The sequence below is a fragment of the Varroa jacobsoni genome, unplaced genomic scaffold, assembly GCF_002532875.2.
Source record: "Varroa jacobsoni isolate VJ856 unplaced genomic scaffold, vjacob_1.0 scaffold_628, whole genome shotgun sequence".
Classification (NCBI taxonomy): domain Eukaryota; kingdom Metazoa; phylum Arthropoda; class Arachnida; order Mesostigmata; family Varroidae; genus Varroa; species Varroa jacobsoni.
Genome location: NW_019213530.1, coordinates 185257 through 206938, shown reverse-complemented (window position 1 = coordinate 206938; position 21682 = coordinate 185257). Strand labels below are relative to the sequence as shown.

Sequence of the window (21682 nt, the reverse complement as noted above, 5' to 3'; positions counted from 1 at the left end):
AGCGTTAGTGACATTTGTGGGTTGTACGGACGTAAGCATACGATATGTTTTTCTAGTCTAGTAAAAATCAATTACTAGGTGTACTAGAGACTTCGTATTAAAAAAAAATAGAGTAATTCAAGCCACATTTAAAATCCAAGAGTTTGTTCCGTGAAGAATAAATATCAAATGCGTAAGTTTGGATGTAATAACAAACCGTAACATAGTACACCCTTCCGGATAGAAATACACATCTTTTATTAGGGAAAGCAGAAAGCGTGGTCAAAGTCTCCGATGAAACCAATCAAATCTATCTTTATGCCCCACTATCCCAGTCACAACAACTCGTTGCTCTGAGTTCAGTGACCTTAAAAGAGTTAAGGTAGCTCGCCTTTTTTTGCATGAGGCCGTTTTTAAGGTCAAAAGTGGGTGTTAACAAAAAATAGTCAAAAATCGCTGTGGATGATACTTTCTAAACAAATGCAAAATGTTGGATTAGCTCTGAATTAGTTGCAATTGGCATGTAATATATTATGGCAAATTTTTTTCATAGCAAAGTTGTTACTGAAACCAATACTGCAAAGGTAACGCCAATCAAAATAAACTCTCATTCAAAATAAAATAAATTCTGAAATATATAAAAAAAATATATTCTGAAATAATGTTTCTTTCTTAGAAATAATGAGGTGAAACACCTCTGTCATACTAGCAATTAGTCCCATCCGCATTATTGCGTAACCCCCTTGCCTCAAAACCCCTCGTGCCTCGTTCAATACAAGGCTGACGTATGAATTTTCACATTAAGTTGCCACAGATCTCACTATGCTGTCCCCGGACCAACGGCGTACAAAATGCGCTATTTAAAACTCATAGAACAAAAAGAACGGCGTGTCATACGTAGCCGATAGAAAGTTGTTTTCAGCAGTGCCGGCGTTAAACTTAAGTCAGCCGAATCTAAATCCCCGAGAATTGTTAATTTTTAATCTGGCTTTGGAGTATAGACGGCAGTTTTGTTGGGCTTTGCGGTTCATTCGAAATTATCTTGCATCCGTTTTCAAGTTAATTGTCTTTTTAGTATAATTGTTATCTCTTCTTTATTTATCCAGGTCTAAGCACATTAGCTGCCCCGACAGACTTACATGTTATAAAATAGTGACTACCCTGTAACATCTTCAAAATGGGCCTCAAGATCGTTAATGAACTTGATATCTTCCAGACCTATAAAGTTGAGACTATAGCATTGCAAGCACGTTCCAAAAGAAAAAAACCCATTCGAAAAATTCATACCACAGAGATTAGCTGGAAAAGCATGTCTCTGATTAGTGTGATTATGTACGTTTTCATATTTTATATAAATTAATAATATTTTTATTTATTTATTTATATTATATATATATATATATATATATATTTCTTAATAATTCAAACATATATATATATATATATACATTATAAATATATTTGAATTACTATGTTCCTCGAAGTGAAATGTAGATCTTTCTGATTCACCCTTGCTTACCAACTGATCACCCTTTCTCATTCTTCTTTGAAGTTTACTGGTCTTTTTGGTGACAATATCTTTTCTTCTTTGCCCATCTAAATACAAAATGATCACCAAATATAACAGGTTTAGAAACGATAGCTTAGACCATATTTAGTATCTATGTGCATACGTGCAAAGGAAGAATGATTAAGACTGATCCTTTAATAAAGAAAGACATAATACTGATGTATAATGAAGTGGTAGACCACTCTTTTCTGAGGAATAGTCAGTAGCATGCATGGCGTAGCCTTTCCACACTTACAACATCAAATTGCTGGGATTATATCTGACAACAATTTAAAAAAAACTCCGTCAGAAGTAGAACAGGTTCTGGCCCACATCTCCGCAATGGAGCCCTCGAAATCTGAGGTTGTCAACTAGATTCTTTTGGCCAAAAATAGTGACAGCCAATCACTGTCATGAGAACTCTCATCGCTTCTGCTTAGATGAATGCTCGGGCCGTCGATATGGGCGATTCACCAGAGGGGTCGCACAACTTTGACTCTGCAAAAGCCGAAATTGTAACTCGAATTCTCAATCTTCATCGTATAATTACACAATGATTTGCTCGAACCCAGTTAGGTTTGGCTAAGAGTCGTAGATGAATATATTAGCAGGGATAGAGATAGCAAATAGATGCCGGTTCGGCCTGCAAAAATTTTTCCCGACACTACCTAATAACGCCGCGATCCAGCTGACACAAACTGAGTTTAGTTATTTTTCTTTGAAGGTTCTTTATTAATATATATGTTAATAATATATGTTATATAACATTTTGGGGTAATAACACCTTCCATAATAACACCAGAATTTAGAAGCGACAGTCGCTCTAAGCGACCCTGAAAGGTGGTCAGGGTATGTGACAATATACGAGCCGCGGAATAAAGCGAAGTAAGAACCTGTGTTCCATCAACCGAGTGTGTTCCATCTGTGGTCGGTAAAAACGAAATTTTCTAAAACAGAGTACATCATATACGTACCTTCGACTGCGGACGCAGCTTCGCAAGTAAATGGGAGAGACCACTCCTGATGGAGGTCCCCGACCGCTGTTTATCGCTTAGCGATTCTAGTCCCTGGTGAAATAAATATGATTAAGTACTGAGTACACACAAGAATTACGTCACGTGTAAACAAAATCGACGGTTATATGATGGCCTGACTGCTCGTATTTTATGTTAGACTGTGCCAATAATATTCAATATGTCGCGTTCCTTTTATTCCCTTCCGCAAGGGACTGTGAGAGAGATATGCTAATAATACTACCGACGTTCCACAGCAAGTCTCTGGTCATATAGAAACCGGTGGAATATCACAGTTATATCTGTGTCCACGTCGTTGCCTAATGGAAGGTAATTATGTACAGTTCCCTCCTCTTTTCCAAAGAAAACATTTTTCGTCACTAAATTGATTCTTGCCGCGCCCCATGCAAAAATACCCATAAGTAAATCTTTGATGACTGGAAATACCATGTTACAGAATTGTTTTAATAGATTTTAACAGCAGCCTTAAGATAGATTTTAATAAAAGCCAGAAGCAACAGCGCGCCTAATGATTTCATGACAAACCATAGAAGCGACAATAAAAACAAACGTTTGCGTTATTTTCCAGCCACTTACTTTGATTGCCTGGTGCAACTGGCTCTTTAAGCGGCTCACATCACTCCGATGCTCTATTTCAGAGGTTTCAAGTTCATTTGCCAGGAACGCGTTTCGTTCCTTCTCACCTTCCAGCTAAAAATACACAGAAAATTACTTTGAAAGCTGTCCAGTAGAATGATCCATAGAAGAACATGTTACAACAGATAAGCAATAGCAACGACTGTTAAATGTAAGAATGTCTACATTAACAGATATAATGAAATACTATTTTGCATAAAGAAACGAACTACCAGCCTTCGTTAGCAGTTCTTGGAGGTGACTCTCAAGACGATCAATACGTTTGTGAAGCTTCAGGTTAACTGCAACAACCTTCGAGTTATCCACCGTTCGCGTTCGTATTTCGTTTTCGAGTTGTTCTACCTTTATCCTTAGCTCCTCGTTTTTGTCCTTCGCCTTCTGCAGGAGTTCGGCTCCTTCGAGAAGTTCTTCTCGGAACTCCTTTATTTCGGCCTCTTTGTTGGCTAGTTGTTTTTCTAGCTGCTCAATTTTATCATAGAGATTCGCCTGCCCAACACTCTCCGTTTCGTTTCTGATTGAAGTACTACTTGTACTCGCGAGATTCGTTGCTGAGCTACCACAGCTTATAAGGTACCGGTGCCTAAAGTCATCGACTAAAGGTTCTTGGCCGGCGCGTTTCTCCTGAACTCTTTTTGCTTCTTTGCGTAGTCGCTCGCAGCGATCCTCAAGGTCCTTTACCAACGTCCGGTGAGTGATTAGCTGTTGCCAAAGTTCCTGAAAATGTTTGTTTTCAAGAGCGTAAAAGTAATGCTTCTTATAGGTTCGTATTTGCACTTAGCCTTGTCTCCCTTTTGCCTTGATGCTCTAATTAATAGCTTACCTCAAGAATATATCTCTTGATTCTAGTATTACAGCGGTTAAATTTCTACGAGCTTTTCCGTTGTCAAAACCAAACACTACACGAGGCCGACAGAGAAAAGTGCCCCCAATATAACAAGGATTAGTAGCTACTATTATCAATATTTCAGAAAACTTAATACCCAAAATTTTATGGCTGTAGTAATATCCAGGGCTTCCAGACCGGTTTAGGTAGCCTAGTTTAAAAAAGTATAAACATCAGGCGTCAATAGCTGTTCAACAGCTTGTTATTCTGCGGAGCCACAAGAGAATATTTGAAAATAGAGTGCCTTCTAACTTGCATACAATACAATAAATCTGTAAAACGCCAGCAAAAAACACGAAAAAGCTTACCGCATTAGAAGGTGCTTTATGATAAAATAATTTTTCTTGCGCTTGTGTAAGCTCGATTTCCAGATCCGTAACACGTTTTTTAAGGCTGGCCGAGAGGGCGCTTTGTAGTTTCAGTTCTCGCTGCAACGCGCGAATCTTCTGTTCAGCAACACTCTCTTCCAGCAGCCGAGAGCAGCTCTCAGAGTCTTTATATGCACCGGCATATTCCAGCCTAGAAAACGCATATTATTCTTGTTCTGATACTATCATATATGAAATTTATAATTATCCGATTTTTACTGTAACTTCCATGAATATTCAGTGATTCTAAATAAAGCTACGATAATTATTTTAATTGGAACAGCTTCCTAGGCAAGCAATCATCGTTATTATTACGATAGGCCTATGGTCTGGACTGCACGGGTTCTATTAGCACTCAGCCTTTTTCCTCCTCCCTTCATATTTAGTACTCATAATTTTCACAATAGATCCCTTACTTCCACTGAGTTTTTCTATATACATATATATATATATATACATGTTAAGTCTAATTATGATTTTAAATTTGGCGGGATCACATAAACCCAGAAAATTCGTAGAGTGGCCAACTCCTTAAAATCCCCTATACAATTTTCCACGATCTCTCATATTATTTTATAGTAGAGAGTTAAGTTTTTCAGTTTCACCATACAACTCCCTAGGCCTAGTAAACTAGGCTCATATGGGTTAGCATTATAAACCCCAAAGTATTATGCAAATCAAAGAAGTCCTGATTCAGCACGCTTCAACAATTGATTGCTTAATTTGTACGCACGATTCGGCTTCATTCACCATATAGTCACCGCCGCTTTTTGCCATTTCTTTAACACACTGCGTCGTTGAAAATGAATAGATAGAATTCGTTTGAAATATTATTGTTGTTAGTTCTCTTAAGTCGTAATTGTTTTCGGTAGGTTCTAATGTCTGACATATAATCAATGGGTTAGGCCTCGAAAAACTATACTGTGCGGCAAAAATTGACAACTAAAATTAGGTGCGCATGCGCCTGTCTAAGGGCCTGCTACTGCTAGCCGTCCTGTGTATTTCTAGTCTAGTAAATAACTGTTTCAAACTTTCCATCTAAACCTGATCGAACTATAGAAATTTAAGCTTTCTAACGTTAACTGGGTGCAATTCGACAGGTTAATTTTATAAGTAACAGGTATTACATGTGACAATTGTAGAATGTGTGTGTGAACAGAGTTTTCCAAGAGTTCGCAGACGGATTTCCCTGACACCCTAGGACAACTCCAACATGCCCAACACTGACAAAACGATTACAGAACCTAGTTCAATATATATCATCACGTGCGTGCAGGCAGTTTGAGGCCATTAGCAGGACGAAAGCCAGTTCTATTATATGAACGTAGCACAGGAGTATTCTAGACTCATGCTCTATGTCGTAGTGCGATGCCTTTGCGTTTTATCTGTCTTTAGCTAACTGCTAGTTGTCTTTTAATGTTAACTGACAAGCTAATGGTGAAGCCAGCTAAAGTATTGTACATGCAACTAGGACACTGCATGAATTTGCTAACTACATTTCAAATCTAATGAAAAGGTGGCCACAGCTGTCTCTGTCCTAAAGCATTATATTAGCCTGGGCCATAGCGGCGCTCTAATCAATAGCCTATCTTAACACCTTATTATACCTCTTGGTATTAGAGCAATTTTGTATCACGCATTTGCAACCAGGACACCCTAATGCTATTTTTATATTACTGTATTAGAGGTATACTACGTAGTATAGTATAGTACTATATGTCTTCGGACGACTGCAATCGAATTGTTTTTTTTTTTTGTTCATTTTAGTTTTAACCGTCAAGGCACTTTTTCGAAATTATTCTGTTATTTTTGGTTTACTCAGTAGAATAAGTTCATCTAGATGAATACCCGGCTTCCACGCTTTATTTCATGCACTGTCCTGAACCAGGCAGATACGTAAACGGTTCTTAGCGCACTCGCAATTGTATTATTTAGCATCGGAAGGGTGTTACGGGAAAAATTGTACGTGCCGTGTTTTTCGGAAAATGAACTATTTCGTACCCGTTGCGCAGAATGGTGCGCTTTAGTTGTTCCGTAAGCCACTCCACTGAGATCGGGTAGGAAAAATTTGTGATCTGTTAAAGATTTACCCACCACGTATAGAGGTATCTCAGATTAAAAGCATTTATCGCTGCCTATACTAGGCATCTTTTCATTGTACGGTACAGATACGGCTTTCCACTGTGATCCTATTTACAATCTATTCAAAGGGTTCTATTATAATTATTTGGTTATACTAGGTCACTCATAAAAGTGTTTATGGGAAAAAATGGAAATTCTCAACCGATCTATCCGAATAATACTGTTTGACTAACGCGTTTTTGTTTAAAGTTTTGAACATAGAAAACGCTTCAGTAGATGTACAATTCTACGAAGTACATCCCTACTAATACAACGACAAATTCATCCTTACGTTGGCGAGAAAGTCCGCACTGCTTATTGAAAATTTAATTAAAGGTTAGTAAATGTGCTTTACAATCGGCTCGGGACCTGATGTAGAGGCATAATTCCAAGACTTACATATGATAACGTCATCGCTGCACGAAAAATCGCTGAGCGACCCACGTCGTTGAAAACTGAAGTCGGTGCTAACTTAAGCGACCTGAAAAAAGACCTTTCCATTTATCAACAGGTGATTTTACGATCCTCAAAAAAAACAACATCTTAAAATTAACAATGAAATATAACTGTACAAATTTTTTAAGTAAACAGTTTATGCATATGCCCTATGTGCATCTATCACTCAATTCGCCACCCGGTCATAGTGAACGACGAAAAATGCTCGAATTCGGAATGGAAAAACAAATAAGATAGCTTGTTCAGGATCTAAGCCGCATAGTGGATCACGTGCTTATGTTAATCAGGACCTTTTGTATGGCGTATATTTAACAACGAAGATATCTAGACTTTTTAGGTAGGATACCCCGGATAGACACATATTGTTTCTTGTTGGGTTTTTGCCGTTTGATACAATGATTAGCGGCCGTTTACTGCAGCTGCAAATGACCAACTTTGCTCTGAACTGAAAGGCTAAGTAATACTCGTATCGCCAAACCCTTTTCCTCATTTGAAACATTGTACCTAACAGGGTAAACTCCAACTTCATATTAGCATACTATTCAGTTAAAATAATATTGTCTCTCATTAAGAATACTATCTTTAATGTTTAGAGTAATTTTTCAGTCGCTTTTCTGACTGATGACATGTTCAGCTAAAGTTTCCTTTTATACTTTTCACCGTATGATGGACTCAGGACCAAATAGACCTGAACTTAAAGCACGATACTTAAGCATCGCAACCTAAAGTTTAATGAGCAAGCCCCCATCCAACGTTCGTGATTAGAGAAAGCGTAAGGCTACTTAAAGGAAAAGTGATCAGGACGAAATGCTCTACAATAGCAGTTAAATGTAAGAACTCGAGGTCCGTTTTCGAGCTACAAGTTGTGGCAACGGGCAAACGGACCGGTTTCGATCGAGGCGAAAACGTTCAGATTTCTTGACTGCCTATTTCTATTATATATTTATTGCCTTTTCTTTTCGAGCTAACCGTCGCACCGATAATTTGCAATTTTTAATGATTTTTTGTAGAATTTTAGGTGTGTGCAAGGTTTTTTATGGTGAGCCCATATTTCGATTGGTTTCATTATTTCTACTCTAAACGATCAGCATTTTTATCATAATTCGGAATAAACAATTTTAAGATACAAGTGTGGCAATGAATCGTTAGTTATCAAGCTGTTACAAGCAGGTCCAGCGGACTTTGAAATTAAATATTTTTTAATAATTGGCCTAACAATGAGAGTTTTTTAATTAATTCTCTACACACAAACGCTTATATTTGCCGTTCAGGTTCCCATATGTATGTTTTCTTTCTATGATTTCTCGAAGTAGATCATCATAAGTGAAATGTGTTTACTTACCAGTTGCCCGTTTTAAGACATGTAATAACACATACTTAGGGAAATTAAGCGGCTTGAGGCCGACGTTTTTTTTGTTTTTTCTTTGCTTCGTTCAGGAAGTAAGTGAAGCATGACGATGAGGTCTGGCGTTGTCTTCGATCAACCAAACTACGTGTTTTTGATTGCTGTGCCAACGATTTATGAGAACGGTTCATCTCTTGAAGAACTTGCGATAGCGGGTTTCATTTCTGACGAGTATCTCGTAATAGTAAAGAACCTATTATGTCCATTGTCTATGCCTGAATTTGAACCTACTCGATTACATGTCTCAGAGTTCAATAGGAAAACACGTTATTTCTGCACGACGACGGGGCCATTTCAATACACAGTCTACTTGGTCCTGCTGTAGAGATGTGCCTATGAGCACTTTATGCTCCAAATTAAAGCTACGGTCGAAACGAATAGCGGTTGCATTGGACGAAGATGATCATCAGGGACTTCTCTGTTGACACATAAAAGAAATATCACCTAATTAGCCGTTTTCAGTTCAATCACTATTGATTTATTAACAATTTATTGCAAACGCCATGTACACAATGCTTCATATCACAAGGCTTTGCTCATTTATTAACTATAACGTGTAAACGGGTGTTTACACAGTTCAAGATTCAGTACGTAAGAAACAGTTATCGTCTACAACAAGTTTCCTTTCAATGGTTCAAAACAGCCTAATCGCCTCTAATCGAACTGATTTATGTTATGTTATCTTTTACATCCTAAATCTGTTCGATACGGTAATTCGTTAGGGTCCTGTTGGCCAGGTTAGGTCGCGTTACTATTGAATGCGTCTAGTCAGACTGGCCTGTTTATGGAACTTTTTAGTGTAAAACACTATGATGTTAACAGAGAATAGTGCATTTAAAAGATTTACAATTTGTTAATAATAAAATGAAGCGCTCCATCTAGAGCCTAAGCAATTCTAAACGAAAATGAACGAAATAAACCATAGTAGTGTTGTTAGGCCACGCCACTCCTGCAAGTTGGACAAGCCTTATGTCCTGTTAAGTATTACTTTAAAAATTCAAGCAAATATATTGAAAAAATGCAAATCTTTCGAAAAGAATTTTAAATGAATTTTTGTTCTTAATCAATATCACGATTACCGCCCTGTCCGCGCCTTCAGGGACCGTGCCAAATTAAGTATACGTGCCAAATTTAACCTATATAAATTGTCACATCCAGTAAATGCGCGCTGTCGCAAGCTTACGAGATTTGCCATTTACATGTATAAAATATGTGTATGTGCATCTTTTTTATTAAATGCATTATTTCGTATATTTACATTCCGAATTTTACCAAATTTAGGGCAAATCCCAAGTAGCGGATAATGTCGGCGTAACGGAAGTGGAACATATTATTGCACGACAGTGGCCTGGCTTATCGGTTTTCTCGACTGATTACATCGTCGAACTTCGTAATTATTCCTGGATAGACAACTTGTTAGAAAATCGGGCTCTGTACCAAACCATACGAATCGCGAGGTCCACCGCTGGCTCATTAGAGTAAAACTTATATTTATCGAGTCTATTCGTCCTTTTAAGGCTCTGCCTCCACGAAATCCATATGTGGCGTCACACAAAACGATACATACAGTTTCTCTCACTTGACATTCGTATCACTCAACATTCGTATGAAATAAACTGTGGCCGGTATTGTGGTATAAGCCGTATTGTTTCATCTACACTTCGGGGTATAGGTAAAGGGTCAACGGTGCCAAACCCACCTGAGGCGAGCAGCATGCCCCCATTGCCCTACATCCCTCGCTAGAATTTCGGCTTTGATCAAGTCGTTAGGTGAAAAATGCAAAAATTACTAGTCTGTTATAATAGAAAATACCTTTCGCAGCTCGCATTTCGTGGCTCTATGGACCACAGACGAGGGAAGAGTTCCTTTAATTTGCCTAATGCACATGCCACGGTTAGCGCTAGACGTAGCCTGCTTCCAATCGAATCTCGTGATGTCTAGAGCCGTTGTTATTGGCAATACTTCTGCATCCATCAATCAATAACGTGCCCGTGAATATTTTCAAAAAATACGATTTTTGTCTGCTAGACATTATCAGGTAAATTATCGAATCCGCTAGGTTATAAAAATATGTACACAAAAATAAATTAATTCATCCTATTACGCACCATACGAATCGTGGTGCAAAAAGCTAAATCAAGATCGATGTGCTAAATCAAGTGCGATGTTGACCACTTATTAATAAAAATTTATTAATAATAAATACTTCGTTTATTTTCCTAATGAAAATAAAGCGGTCAAATACATTCACTGATTTCTTCACTCCATTGACATAAACACTTCGATGCTACCGTTTCGATGCCCACAACGAGGACGATGGTACAGAGCCCGCTTCGTTTATAGGCTATGATCGACCAGCCACAAACTGCTAAGAAGCGAAGGTATTGAATTAGATATCGATTTGTGATCTCACTCTACTCAGCACGACACCTGTATGGGTTGCACGCTTCCTCACAGATGGATTTCTATAGAACACTGGTTGAAAGCGGTATTATGAAAAAATGTTGTTATATTCTGTACAAATATCGGTGCCAGTAGAAAAAAAAAAAACTCTGTTGTGCTTCTATTTAAAAGGGTTCGGCCATTTTTTCTACGTAACTGGCCGAAATTAGTAGTAGTAGTAGTAGCAGCAGCAACAGCAGCAGTAGTAATAGTAATGATAATACTAGTGGAAAACAGTCGATTACTGAAACGTAGCAACGATAAAACGGTGCAGGGCATTTACACTGCGTCTTAATACCGCTATTCGACGCGTATCATCCCCAAAGTCAACAATGCCCGTTTAACTCATATAAGCATGGACCCTGTAATCCTTGGTGTTCGTGGAGATTACGAATCACTTTGGATATATCAACGAAACCGAAATTGGTAGTCGAGAGATTCTGAAGAGATGCAGTGAAAAGGAAAACATCACCATAGCTAGAACTTTGCGAACGATCAATCATTACAGTCGGTGGACAGCCCGCGACATTTGAACTGCCAACCAATTCTGGCTACGGGCTTACTTCCGAAACGCAATAATCCGCACAATGACTCTACTATTGTTTACAATACAACAACAGCGAGAAAACCTTGTCTCCGCGGCCAACGGAACGAGGTACGAGTCTCTCATTGTCGAGCCCCTAGCGTCATCAACTTGCAGCGAACAACGCCATTTCACGCCATCTTCATTCGTAAGGATTAACAGCTTTCTCCTTGACCAGAAGTACGTTGAAAGTGTTCCAAGAACACGATGAATCCTAGCGGGTGATCATTACTGGCAAGCTCATATAATGTTATCGTTACAGTTCCAACCTTGAAACCTAACCATTGTTGCAATCAATCTCGCAGCCTAAAAAGGATTAATTAGGGCGTGGAGTGTGACAAGAGTATGCCAGTGAAGTTTTTCGATGAAGGTCAAACAGTATTTGTCTACGCAAAGTCGCTTACGAGGAGTGTCAGCAAAAGACGCCGCATGCTGCCAGTGCGAGACAGGGTACATTTGCATAGAATTGACTACTAGATGATTTCTACTAGATGAGACCGTATGACAACAGTTGTTAGGTACGAAAACTACGGCATTGGATCCTTTTTCGCGCTGAAAATGAACATTTTTTTGGGTGTATTTCTATTTACCCGTTTGAAAGACGGCCAGACTGAAAGTATATACTTGCTAAATCAAGCTTACACATTAGAATCGTGTACAGATGAATATGCATTATTTGAAAAAGGTAACCTCATATGACGGTCTTTTAAAATTCTCATATCATCCGCAATCAATGATAAAATAAGCATCTGGATTGTACAGATCCTGGAATCGCATTTTATGTCTTTAGATAGGGCTACAGTAAATAACTAACTCTATTAGTTAAACAAAATCATCAATACCGCTATGAAAGCGTGTGCTACAAACATCGTTCATGCCTATAAATAGGCAAACTATAGAATCGCTACTATAAAATGGGGGTACTATTGTTCATAATTTGAATACTAGGACTCTCTTAAATCACCAAACGGTCCTGGCGCAAAGCGCTTCCCCCCCACGTGCTTCACCTAGGGACACCCTAAGTGTTCGTTCGTTTTCGACCATCGGAACGGTGGGCAAATATTAGATGATTAGCTGGTCGATAGCAAATGTAGTCGATCCCTCTGAATGCGTTTTGACCCCCTCGTTTGAACTTTTTACCTCCTCGTTCCTTGACTTCCCACATAGCGACACGTTCATGTCACTGCCACTCTCGCCACCGTATGCAATTTAGTAAAATCAGAGGACCCCGAAACGGCTTTGTCGCTGCAGGCCCCGTCACAGGGCCGTCGAGTCACGGACAGTAATTGCTTTATTTTACATAATTAAGCCTTAAAAACCGCAGTAGATACCGGAAGTTATAATACTATACATGATATCGAAAAAACATGCAGAAACGACAGCAAGTAAAAGGTATAAGGCCGATGGGCGCGACCTATGATTCAGCCAGGGTTCTAGTTGACTGTAACCCTAATAGGCTCTGTTGTCACAAGCCCTGTGAAGCATTTGCAGGATGTATCCTCACAGACGTATTTATCGAGGCAGTTGGAATTGTAATTAGTAATTACGGTAATCTAGTTGCCGCACATGGTGAACAGCGGCCATAGCAGCAAAGAAGATGGCGCATTAGGAAAGCTTACCGCTACAGACGCACCTTAGGCTGTAACAAAGAACACTGCAATAACGACAGATCCCCGCGCATACGGCTACGTCCATCGATTCTGGAAGCGTTTCAAGGCCTTTCTGAGAACCATAAGGATACTGGCATGCGAAAGTTCGATGGGGGAGGTAAGTTGCAATTTAATATATAAATAGCAAGTCGCGTTTGATACTCAGCGCAGGCAGCAATCGAGACGCTATAACGAAGCATCTGTAAGGAAGTCCGAGACATCGCCTATAGAAACGTACTTTTATATCCTATACTATACATGTTTTAACCTGTTTAATATTAAATATTGATTAAACTATTAAAAAACATCTTGCTAAGAAGGACTCTGTCTTTATAAAAAAAAAAAAAAAAAAAATGGCTTGATACAAAACTTGTCAGTGCCTTACACAGATCAACGTCGTTCACTTAACACTCGAATGTCTAAATTTTAATTATTTTGCTTATATATTGCCACTGTAAAAGACAATGGCCGCTCCTAAAAAGTCCGCTGGTCACAAAAATCCCTATCTCCACATTATATTCCAATGAGTGACACACGAACGCTAGAAAACCGTTTACATAATGCATTAAATGTAAAAGTCGTTCCTGCGATTATGTAATTGTAGCGCATTCGTTAACTAAAGGTTCAAAATCAAGCGTAGACCTAGCGTGGTTCGACGCCAGCTGCCTGACGTAATACTTTATAAATCTTGGTATAGTGGCCTATTTGGGCACAAGTTAGTTTTCTTACGGCCTTTAGGTTCTTCGGTAGTGTTCAACAGGGCTCTATTAAAACAGGGGGGAAAAAACGCTATATCAGTGCAATAGGAGATGTCGTGTAGCTGTAATTATTTAAATGTTTTTTCATTATCGTACGTTTAATTTTCAGTTATTGTGAATACAGTATAACAGCTTTTGTTAGGTTTCTATTTGAAGACTATCAATAATGGTAGACGTCTTCAGTTAATGGTTCACTAGCTCCGTTTCAGTTTACATTGACCCCCGACTCTACGTCCAGCAGGACATTTAGCTTAGGACTAAATTATTTTACCTCCTAAATGAGAGAGTGAACGTATATTTGTTTTATGTTTTTGGCTCAGTACTAAGCTAAAAATGTACCTAGTGAGAAATATGATTTTTTACGCAAACCTTAATTGCGCCAGTGCAAGCTCTACTCATTGGGATGAACTTAACCGAAATACTGGTAAGATTAGGCAGTCAGGGCCTTACAGACACGTTGTTTCCTACGCGGAAACTAGCGTGACCCGAGAGCGCAGTGAGGGCTGGATTATACAACAATAAAATAACTTCCTTTATTGGTACGGAGGCTGTGTAGTATGCGTCGTTGACGAGGCTTAAAGCAACGCCGCTGGTCCCCTTGAACCAGAAGCCTGCCCCTCGAGGACATTCAAGTCAAGAACTTGATAAATGAACGTATCTCTTTTCTTATAGACCTTTATTCTGTCCATAATGGATGCTAGTATTTCAGATAAATTATATAGTACTATGTGAACCAATCAATGGACGAATGATAAAAATGAAAGCATTTGCTTTGAAATAACTGTCTTTTCGATTTAGTTTCCACTTGAAACGCACTGTACCGGTTGACCCCTCCACGTGTCCTACGGCGTACCCGCTCACTAAAGCGTGTTTTCGTTGTTCTACGGTGCGGTGTCGCCAAGAGGAAAAGTACCCCCGGCATTAACATAACGTTTATCTAGCGTACTATACTATTTACTGCCAGCAGTGCGCGTTTTAGATTTGCACAAATTATACTATTCCAGTACGGTTAGCGTTGGTCGCAGAGGTCTGCAAACAGCAAAATTGTGAAATCCATAGATCTACGGCTGAGATCATTGCTAATAAGATCCTTTAGAGTTTTGCTTGCTTTTTTCGAATAAATCGAGTATTGCTGATTAGCAAAACGAGGGTAGTAATGTAACGGCAGGTACACATATGAGCAGATTTATGGGGAAAATATATTAAACGACATCAATATATAACGCGGCGTGTATGATAAATTAGTGATAATCGACATAATTGTTTATAATCTTTTTGGACCAGCATTTTTCCCACAATGTCTAACTCCTAAGCACTGATGTTTATCGAAGTAGCACTCTTCCTATGGATGCTGTCCGCTGTTTGTGCGCGAGAAACTTATATCTATACGGGACTGGGAAAATACTTTGGAAAATAAATACACCATTCTATACACACTCTGTTCGCTGTCTATGACAATTCTATGGTCTCTAGTTCTTGAAGTTTTTGACTCGGAATGCGTTTCTTCGAATCTGCGCTTCAGAACAGCAGTTATTTTTTTATAAGTTCGTGGTCTCATATACACATACAATAAAAGGGTAGTCTTATAGAATTTCAGGCGTTGGAGGTTCTCGTGCGCTTGGATGCGCAAAAATAGAAGCTGAAGGTGCTACGAGCTCGATCAGAATCGATATACAATTACAAATATCTGACGCTAAAACACTAATGAAGATGTTTCGTCATATGCTGTTAGGCCGTTCTGTTAACAGGGGTTTCCGGCATCGAAAATGACGAATTCCGTAGTCATCAGGACATCTAGGCCAACCGGGCAGATGTTAGTGCCATTAGCGAGTTGTTTTAGACTTCGCTAACAACAATAAATGAAAAGCAAGGTTAAAGGTTTTCATTGAAGAACATTAATCAGTATCCTTTATGTCCTACTGGACCGGAGCACAATCAGGACATCACCACAGGAATATTATCGTCTTCTGGACGACCGTTTAGTCCCCCCTCGCTGTACTATATCATCTCATAATTTTAACTTCAGTTTTTTCATATCATAAATATGATTTGGTGACGTAAGAAGCTAGGGTTTAACTTCAGCAGGTGAAATTTCACTTTGCGAAATTAGACAAAAATTCGAGCTATCACCTTGCTACAAAATTATACTTAGAGATAACAGGGTTCACCCATTTTTAATACATTTCTAGCCTATCAATTATCCTTTTCAACCATTTTACGATACAAACACATATGTTTTACCATAAAATTTCGAAGCAATGCAAAACTTTTTTTTTTCGAAATTATTCTTCCAGTATCGGGGTGCCAAAAATAATAAGTGGATTTATGCTACAAAGATGAGACCATCCGCCAGCCACCTAAGCTTGGCACCGAGTCGCAAATGACCGAATTCTTCAAATACGCCATCAATTTCACCTAAATAGTGTTCGTTTCTTCTTAATGCCTACAAATAGAATGATATTTCACCTGTGAAGTATGTTATCCAATAAGAGTGTACGTATTAAAAAAGCTTGCCCAGATACAGTCAGCTCGTGAGAAACACCTAATTGGTTTCGAGGTTGATACACTTCTAAAGGGTGTTATATTTGTACCTATTTGTTACTATGAAACTCAATACACATCTTTAATCCAAGCTGCATCTCGTTTTTTAATCAAACATTACATAAATCCAATACTTTTTCCTTCTCATCTAGTTTAGCAGTGCGGTAAGTAACTGAATGGACCGTCGTAGAGATATTCACTGCAAAGTATCTTTCACTCATTTTTGCATAGCAAGCGCTGTTTTGATCGTTCGATGATTCGGTAGAAATCCATATCTATATAAATCCATACAGATCTTAGTTTTATTCTATAGCAAAGTTTACTGTAAGAAGCACCCCGCTTAACCGAATCGGTAGGCTGAGAAATCACAAGCTTTATTTGACATAACTACGCTTCTGCGTCCATGAAGAAGCTTCAAGCATCATGCTCGATGAGCAGTAAGCCTTACTAAATAGTCGTCCAAAGCGTTTATTTTTTTCGGCATGACGCGCTTTTGTTCAGTTGCATGCCATATCCGCATTATGAGCGAGTGCCCTAAAATGCTCTACAAACTGATGAAACATGTTATTTGTCGATCAACATAATTCGAAGGCAACAAAACAAGGCCGACACTGCTGAAGTATTTAACAACGTTATTAAATAAACGTCTTTCTCATGGCTATCCTCCAACTCAAATATGAAAACACACCGCGTTCGCCTGCTATGCCGCTGCCGTTCGATAATCTCTAACGTAATTTATCCTTTTTTGTTTTAGATATAAATCTAGTTTGGGCAGCTGCGTGATCGTTGTGCACCTATTTTAATGAATAAATAATGAAACGCACCCAGCGGCTGGAATTCAAGGTCGATGTCAGTTGCCAGATCGGACCATAATCAATCGAGACCCGCTCAAGCAATGTGCTTGTACTACCTTGACCTTTTAGAATATCTACGTTTTTGTCGAAAATAGTGAAATTTGAAATGCATACCTTACAAAACGAGACAAAAAGAATCTGTGAGAGTAGGCGCACACACTTTGTCAAGACCATTTACTTGCTGTCCCTACAAACCGAAAACAAACATTTAATCGTAGTCGTACACGTAGCCGCGTAAATTATGCATCCGACACAATCTTTATTGTAGGTACCATATATTTAGATATCAATTCATTTGTATTTTAGGTGGTGAAGTAGCATGAGAAGGACTCGCTGCCTCTTGGTTAAAGGACCAACTGCACGTGAGCGTTGAATCTTATAAAATTTAGACAATCAGTAGCCGTTTTTAAACCGTTAGTGTTGTAAACAATTCAGAATCACTTCTTTCATTCCCACTGGTTTTTTTCATCATTATTCTCTGAACCAGCTAAATTTAAAACATTCGAAGGTTGGATAAAGTGGCGCGTAGTAACGATTTAGTAACAGTGAGGGCAAAAATAAACACTCAACATAGTACCTTATAGTTCTATGTATTAGAAGCCATGAAACTATTTCTCTATGTTAAACTTAACCAGTTTGATTTGGATTGAGCACTCAGATAGAATTTGATTATCCTAGCTAACCAAAAATGTAAGGCTCAGGACTGACGATCAGAACTCCAGTATGAAACCGTAGCAACAACAGCTACTACCGCTTTTGCTTCCAGCTTTATTTATACGACATGATGGATGACTCTGGGTCTTATGCATCGAACCTTTTATATAAAACGTATTGTTGAACTGAACGTATATCCTTAAAAAGGATAAACTTTTTATAGGTGTGTGATAAAAAGTCCACCATTTTTTAGTCTTTCATTATCCTATTGCGTTTTGCTTCTATGTATAATTGACTTCTAATCTCGGTACAAAACCGCCAGTGATGCTGTAGTCCTTGAGATAGTGTTTGTGACGTTTATGCATATTTTCACTTTTGTCCTTCAAAATTATGAAGCATTTCATATGCAAAACCCTGGTCCTAATTTAAAAAGAGCTCTCAAGCTATCAACATCGGGATTTCCCGGCGGCACAGACACTCTAAGTTGAAATGCTCACCCTCAGTGAATAGTTTCGTAAAAATAGCCCAGTTCTCCGCTTTCATTTCAGTTTGATGTTAGGAACTAAAACTTTCGAAATCATCTATTGTTCTAGTTGGTTTCCAAGCGCATCGGACTCGCACACCGCGGGTTGGGGTGAGGTGCATGAATCCTAGATTTTGAGGGTCTATCCAAATACTATATTTCTTGAGGTTTAGTCCTTCATATTTCGTGCTGAAAGTGATAGGTGCTATAGGTAATATCAAGTTATCATATTAGATAAATACTACGGTAAAAAACATTTACAACAGAAAGCGACATGGCGACGCATGTTATTGAATCAGACCACATCGCAGTTCTCTAATAATGGCAAACGAGGACTCAGCAGCTTGTCTTTCAACTATAAGTGTAGCTGCCATCGGAGTCATGATGATTCGAGTTAGACGTATGAATCACAGCATTGGCTTTCTTTTGAAATTGTTATATATCGGTACGAATTTTGTTGATTCGTACCTTAAAACAGATCCGTGGAACACAATCGGTACTCATATCGGTTAAGCCCGAACTTCTCTCCCTAACCTTTTGTTAACTGGTCGCCCAAGTGTAACACAATATCAGCAAGCGCAAACGAAATAACTTATGACACAGGCAGAAGTTCTCCAGCTGCCGCAGGAACGCTGAAATGAGCTATATAGTCTACCCCTATTAATTAACTCAGTATTTTCCAGGACAATAGGCTCCTGCGCGGCATTAGTGTTTAACAAAAAAAAAAAAAAAAACCAAAGCAGTTCCACTGCCCTATTTACCTTTGCTGGTAATAGTGAAACAGCAGAGCTTCTCTTTTGCAATAGCATTAAATACATATAGCATACAAGCTGTACAATATGTGCCCTTGGCAGGTCATACAAACCGAAGCAATCTGTCATTCCGAAGGCCCAGGTTGAACATAATCTGGGGAAATGGTGGCGCCTAGATTGTAACCCAACGGCGCTCAGTTGCCTCCGAAGCGGACTAACGAAGTTACAGGTTGACATTTTCAGACGCAAGGCTCGTTCGGTTACCTTGGCGTAGAGCAGCCGGTGCGAGTCGAACTCCAAATTAAAAGGATTTCAAATTCGTAACAAAAGAACTAAGCACTGAATCCATGAAGGCTTTACGCCGTTAACCTCTGCCGTTAAATTTCGTTCCCGCTTGAATTCGCACTGACGGATTTGTTCACGCGCTCAAATTAATTTCCCTTCTCGCTAATTTACCATGCTTTCTGTAAACGAACAGCGCTAGAATTGCTTGCTTGGTATAACAGCACTAATCCTTTACCGGCCCCTGGAACGCTCATTTTTCATCATTTATCCGGAATAGCACCGCAATCCTTCCCAAATGCAAATTCTGCGAGCCGCCAGCTACGGCTCGCGAATCGTTGCCGTCGTATCCTCGTGCTTCCAATGATGGGCACTGCCAATGCAACGACGAATAGATACATTGGGCTGCTTTGGGTTGGCACACGGAAATTGCGCGTTTCTAACTTCATAACTTTTCACTGAGACTATCCTTGGTAACGCCTGTGGTGTCCTCAACGTTACGCGGCATGTAGGTTGTCCCCTTTAGAAACATCTCTATGTGAGGCACTACCCAATTTTCCGACAGCACTCGCTCCGCGGCGAGTTCGTACCCCTTGACCCATTCCTTCACTAAGGTCCAAAGGGTAACCCTGTATATGAGGCCGTCCTCAACGACCACAGAATATTGCAGTAGTATATATATATCTGTCGTCCAGAGAGGCATGGTTAGCAATTACGTGCGTCCTGTGTGGAACTACGTCACTTAATTGACCTATTAGCTCGTTCATTTAAAAAGATACTTGTAATTAACCCTTACTTTTCGATTAATCCTTTTTCTTTTCGTAAGATTTCTTCTTTCCGCATTTGGTCCAAATCGTCATTTTAGTGAACTTCAAACCATATTCATAAAGTCACTGAAGTACGATGGGTCTAGAAACATTGATTGGGACTATCTATGGGAAATTTGTCCTAAATAATATAATAAATACATGTTAAAAAATGTTATTAAATAGGTGATGTTTATTCGTCGTTCATAAAAATTAATGAGCATGTAAACATTGTCAGAACGAAGTGGTTCGACTCACAGGGTCTGTCAAATCTGGACATTATGACGTTAACTGAAACGTCTATTATTTCTGCAGAAATGCGGACTTCGCCGTTTTTTATGTGGGAAAAACCTCGCAATCGGAACGACGTAACTTCAAGGTATTACTGCGCAGTGTGTAAATCAGTAGGCCGTATAAATTATTCCTGACTTAGCGCTAGTAATATCTGAATGCAATTTATATCGATTACTTTGTGTATCTTCAGTATACATGACATGCCGGATAAGGTAAGGGTAAACATATGTCTCTTTGTTTTGAGCCTATATTACGCTAACCTTAAGTACCTGTTATATATTGGATCGCTAAATAGGCAAAACGTTCTAATCATTTGCAGATCGAGAGACAAAAACTTACTTTTTTTTTGTAAACCTAAAGATTTATGCAGCGAATCAATTGAAGAGCTTAAACACTTCAGACGCGATTGTTGTAGAGGAAAGTGCTTCTTAATGAAGAAGTTTAACACAATGGTTAGCCCCTTATTTGGCCCTTAATAAGTATTGCCAGTATATATTTCTCATTCTGGAATCACAACAATGGGCCGAGAAATCACCAAATTACATTTTAAGCTAGAAAGAAGATGATCAAATCGGCAAGTAGGCAAAGCTATAATCTTCAGTCAACTAAAATATATGGCATACTGCATACGAAGAGCCTTTCCTTAGAAGGCTTACATTATGATTGAGTTGATAGCCACTTAATCTTTAAGCAGCGGATACGTTGCCTGTAGTATTTGAACTCTGTTTGCATTTGAACGGGCTCAGTGCTGCCTGCATGTAGGCCTTTGGGTCAGCAACCCAACCAGATTGCTCGGTTGCTCAGTGGACGCCTCGTGATTTTTGCCACATTAGGTCTCACACTTTTCGCTTTAATAAGGTTTATGAAACTCTGAAGGACTGATGAAGAAACTCTGAAGGATCTATCGTTGGCTCGAAGTGGCAAAGAGCACGAAAGATATATTCGACGTTCAGCTCATGGTACGTACAACTTCAATGTAGATGCGTGTCATCGAGTACCATCTAGAAATATGATTGAGTTTAAGAAAAATTTGTTTAAGATCATTTCGACATTAAGCGCACTAGTAATAGCAATACTGGCGCCCACTAGCGCTAACATATCCCAGTTTTGATT

At 39.0% G+C, this 21682-nt stretch overlaps 1 protein-coding gene and 1 long non-coding RNA gene across 3 annotated transcripts in view; both read right to left on the bottom strand.

Annotated features, from left to right (window-relative positions):
• Positions 1-213: 213 nt before the first annotated feature.
• On the bottom strand, positions 214-8851 carry LOC111262120 (uncharacterized). Of its 2 annotated transcripts, XM_086968963.1 has the most exons (8): positions 8369-8851; positions 6970-7051; positions 4390-4600; positions 3415-3912; positions 3139-3252; positions 2503-2595; positions 1785-2026; positions 214-1575 (listed from the first exon to the last, which is right to left on the bottom strand). In XM_086968963.1, coding segments are annotated over exons 2-7 (993 nt in total). In that variant the 5' UTR covers positions 6972-7051; positions 8369-8851; the 3' UTR covers positions 214-1575; positions 1785-1951. The 2 variants fall into 2 exon arrangements, with proteins under 2 accessions (XP_086825089.1, XP_086825088.1); XM_086968962.1 differs by lacking the exons at positions 6970-7051; positions 8369-8851 and adding an exon at positions 5183-5237.
• Positions 8852-20445: 11594 nt separating this feature from the next.
• The window catches only part of LOC147753239 (uncharacterized), a 9384-nt gene continuing 8147 nt past the window's right edge, over positions 20446-21682 (bottom strand). Inside the window, exon 5 of the long non-coding RNA XR_015311824.1 lies at positions 20446-21570. This is a non-coding gene — a long non-coding RNA (uncharacterized LOC147753239). The remainder of the gene's footprint in view (positions 21571-21682) is intronic.

Coding starts and splice junctions, on each gene's coding strand:
- LOC111262120 (XM_086968962.1), bottom strand. CDS start 5,226: ATGGCAAAAAGCGGCGGTGACTATATGGTGAATGAAGCCGAATC. Junction 4,601..5,182: donor ATGGTGAATGAAGCCGAATC/GTGCGTACAAAT, acceptor TGCGTTTTCTAG/GCTGGAATATGCCGGTGCAT. Junction 2,027..2,502: donor AGCTGCGTCCGCAGTCGAAG/GTACGTATATGA, acceptor CGGCTTTTGCAG/AGTCAAAGTTGTGCGACCCC.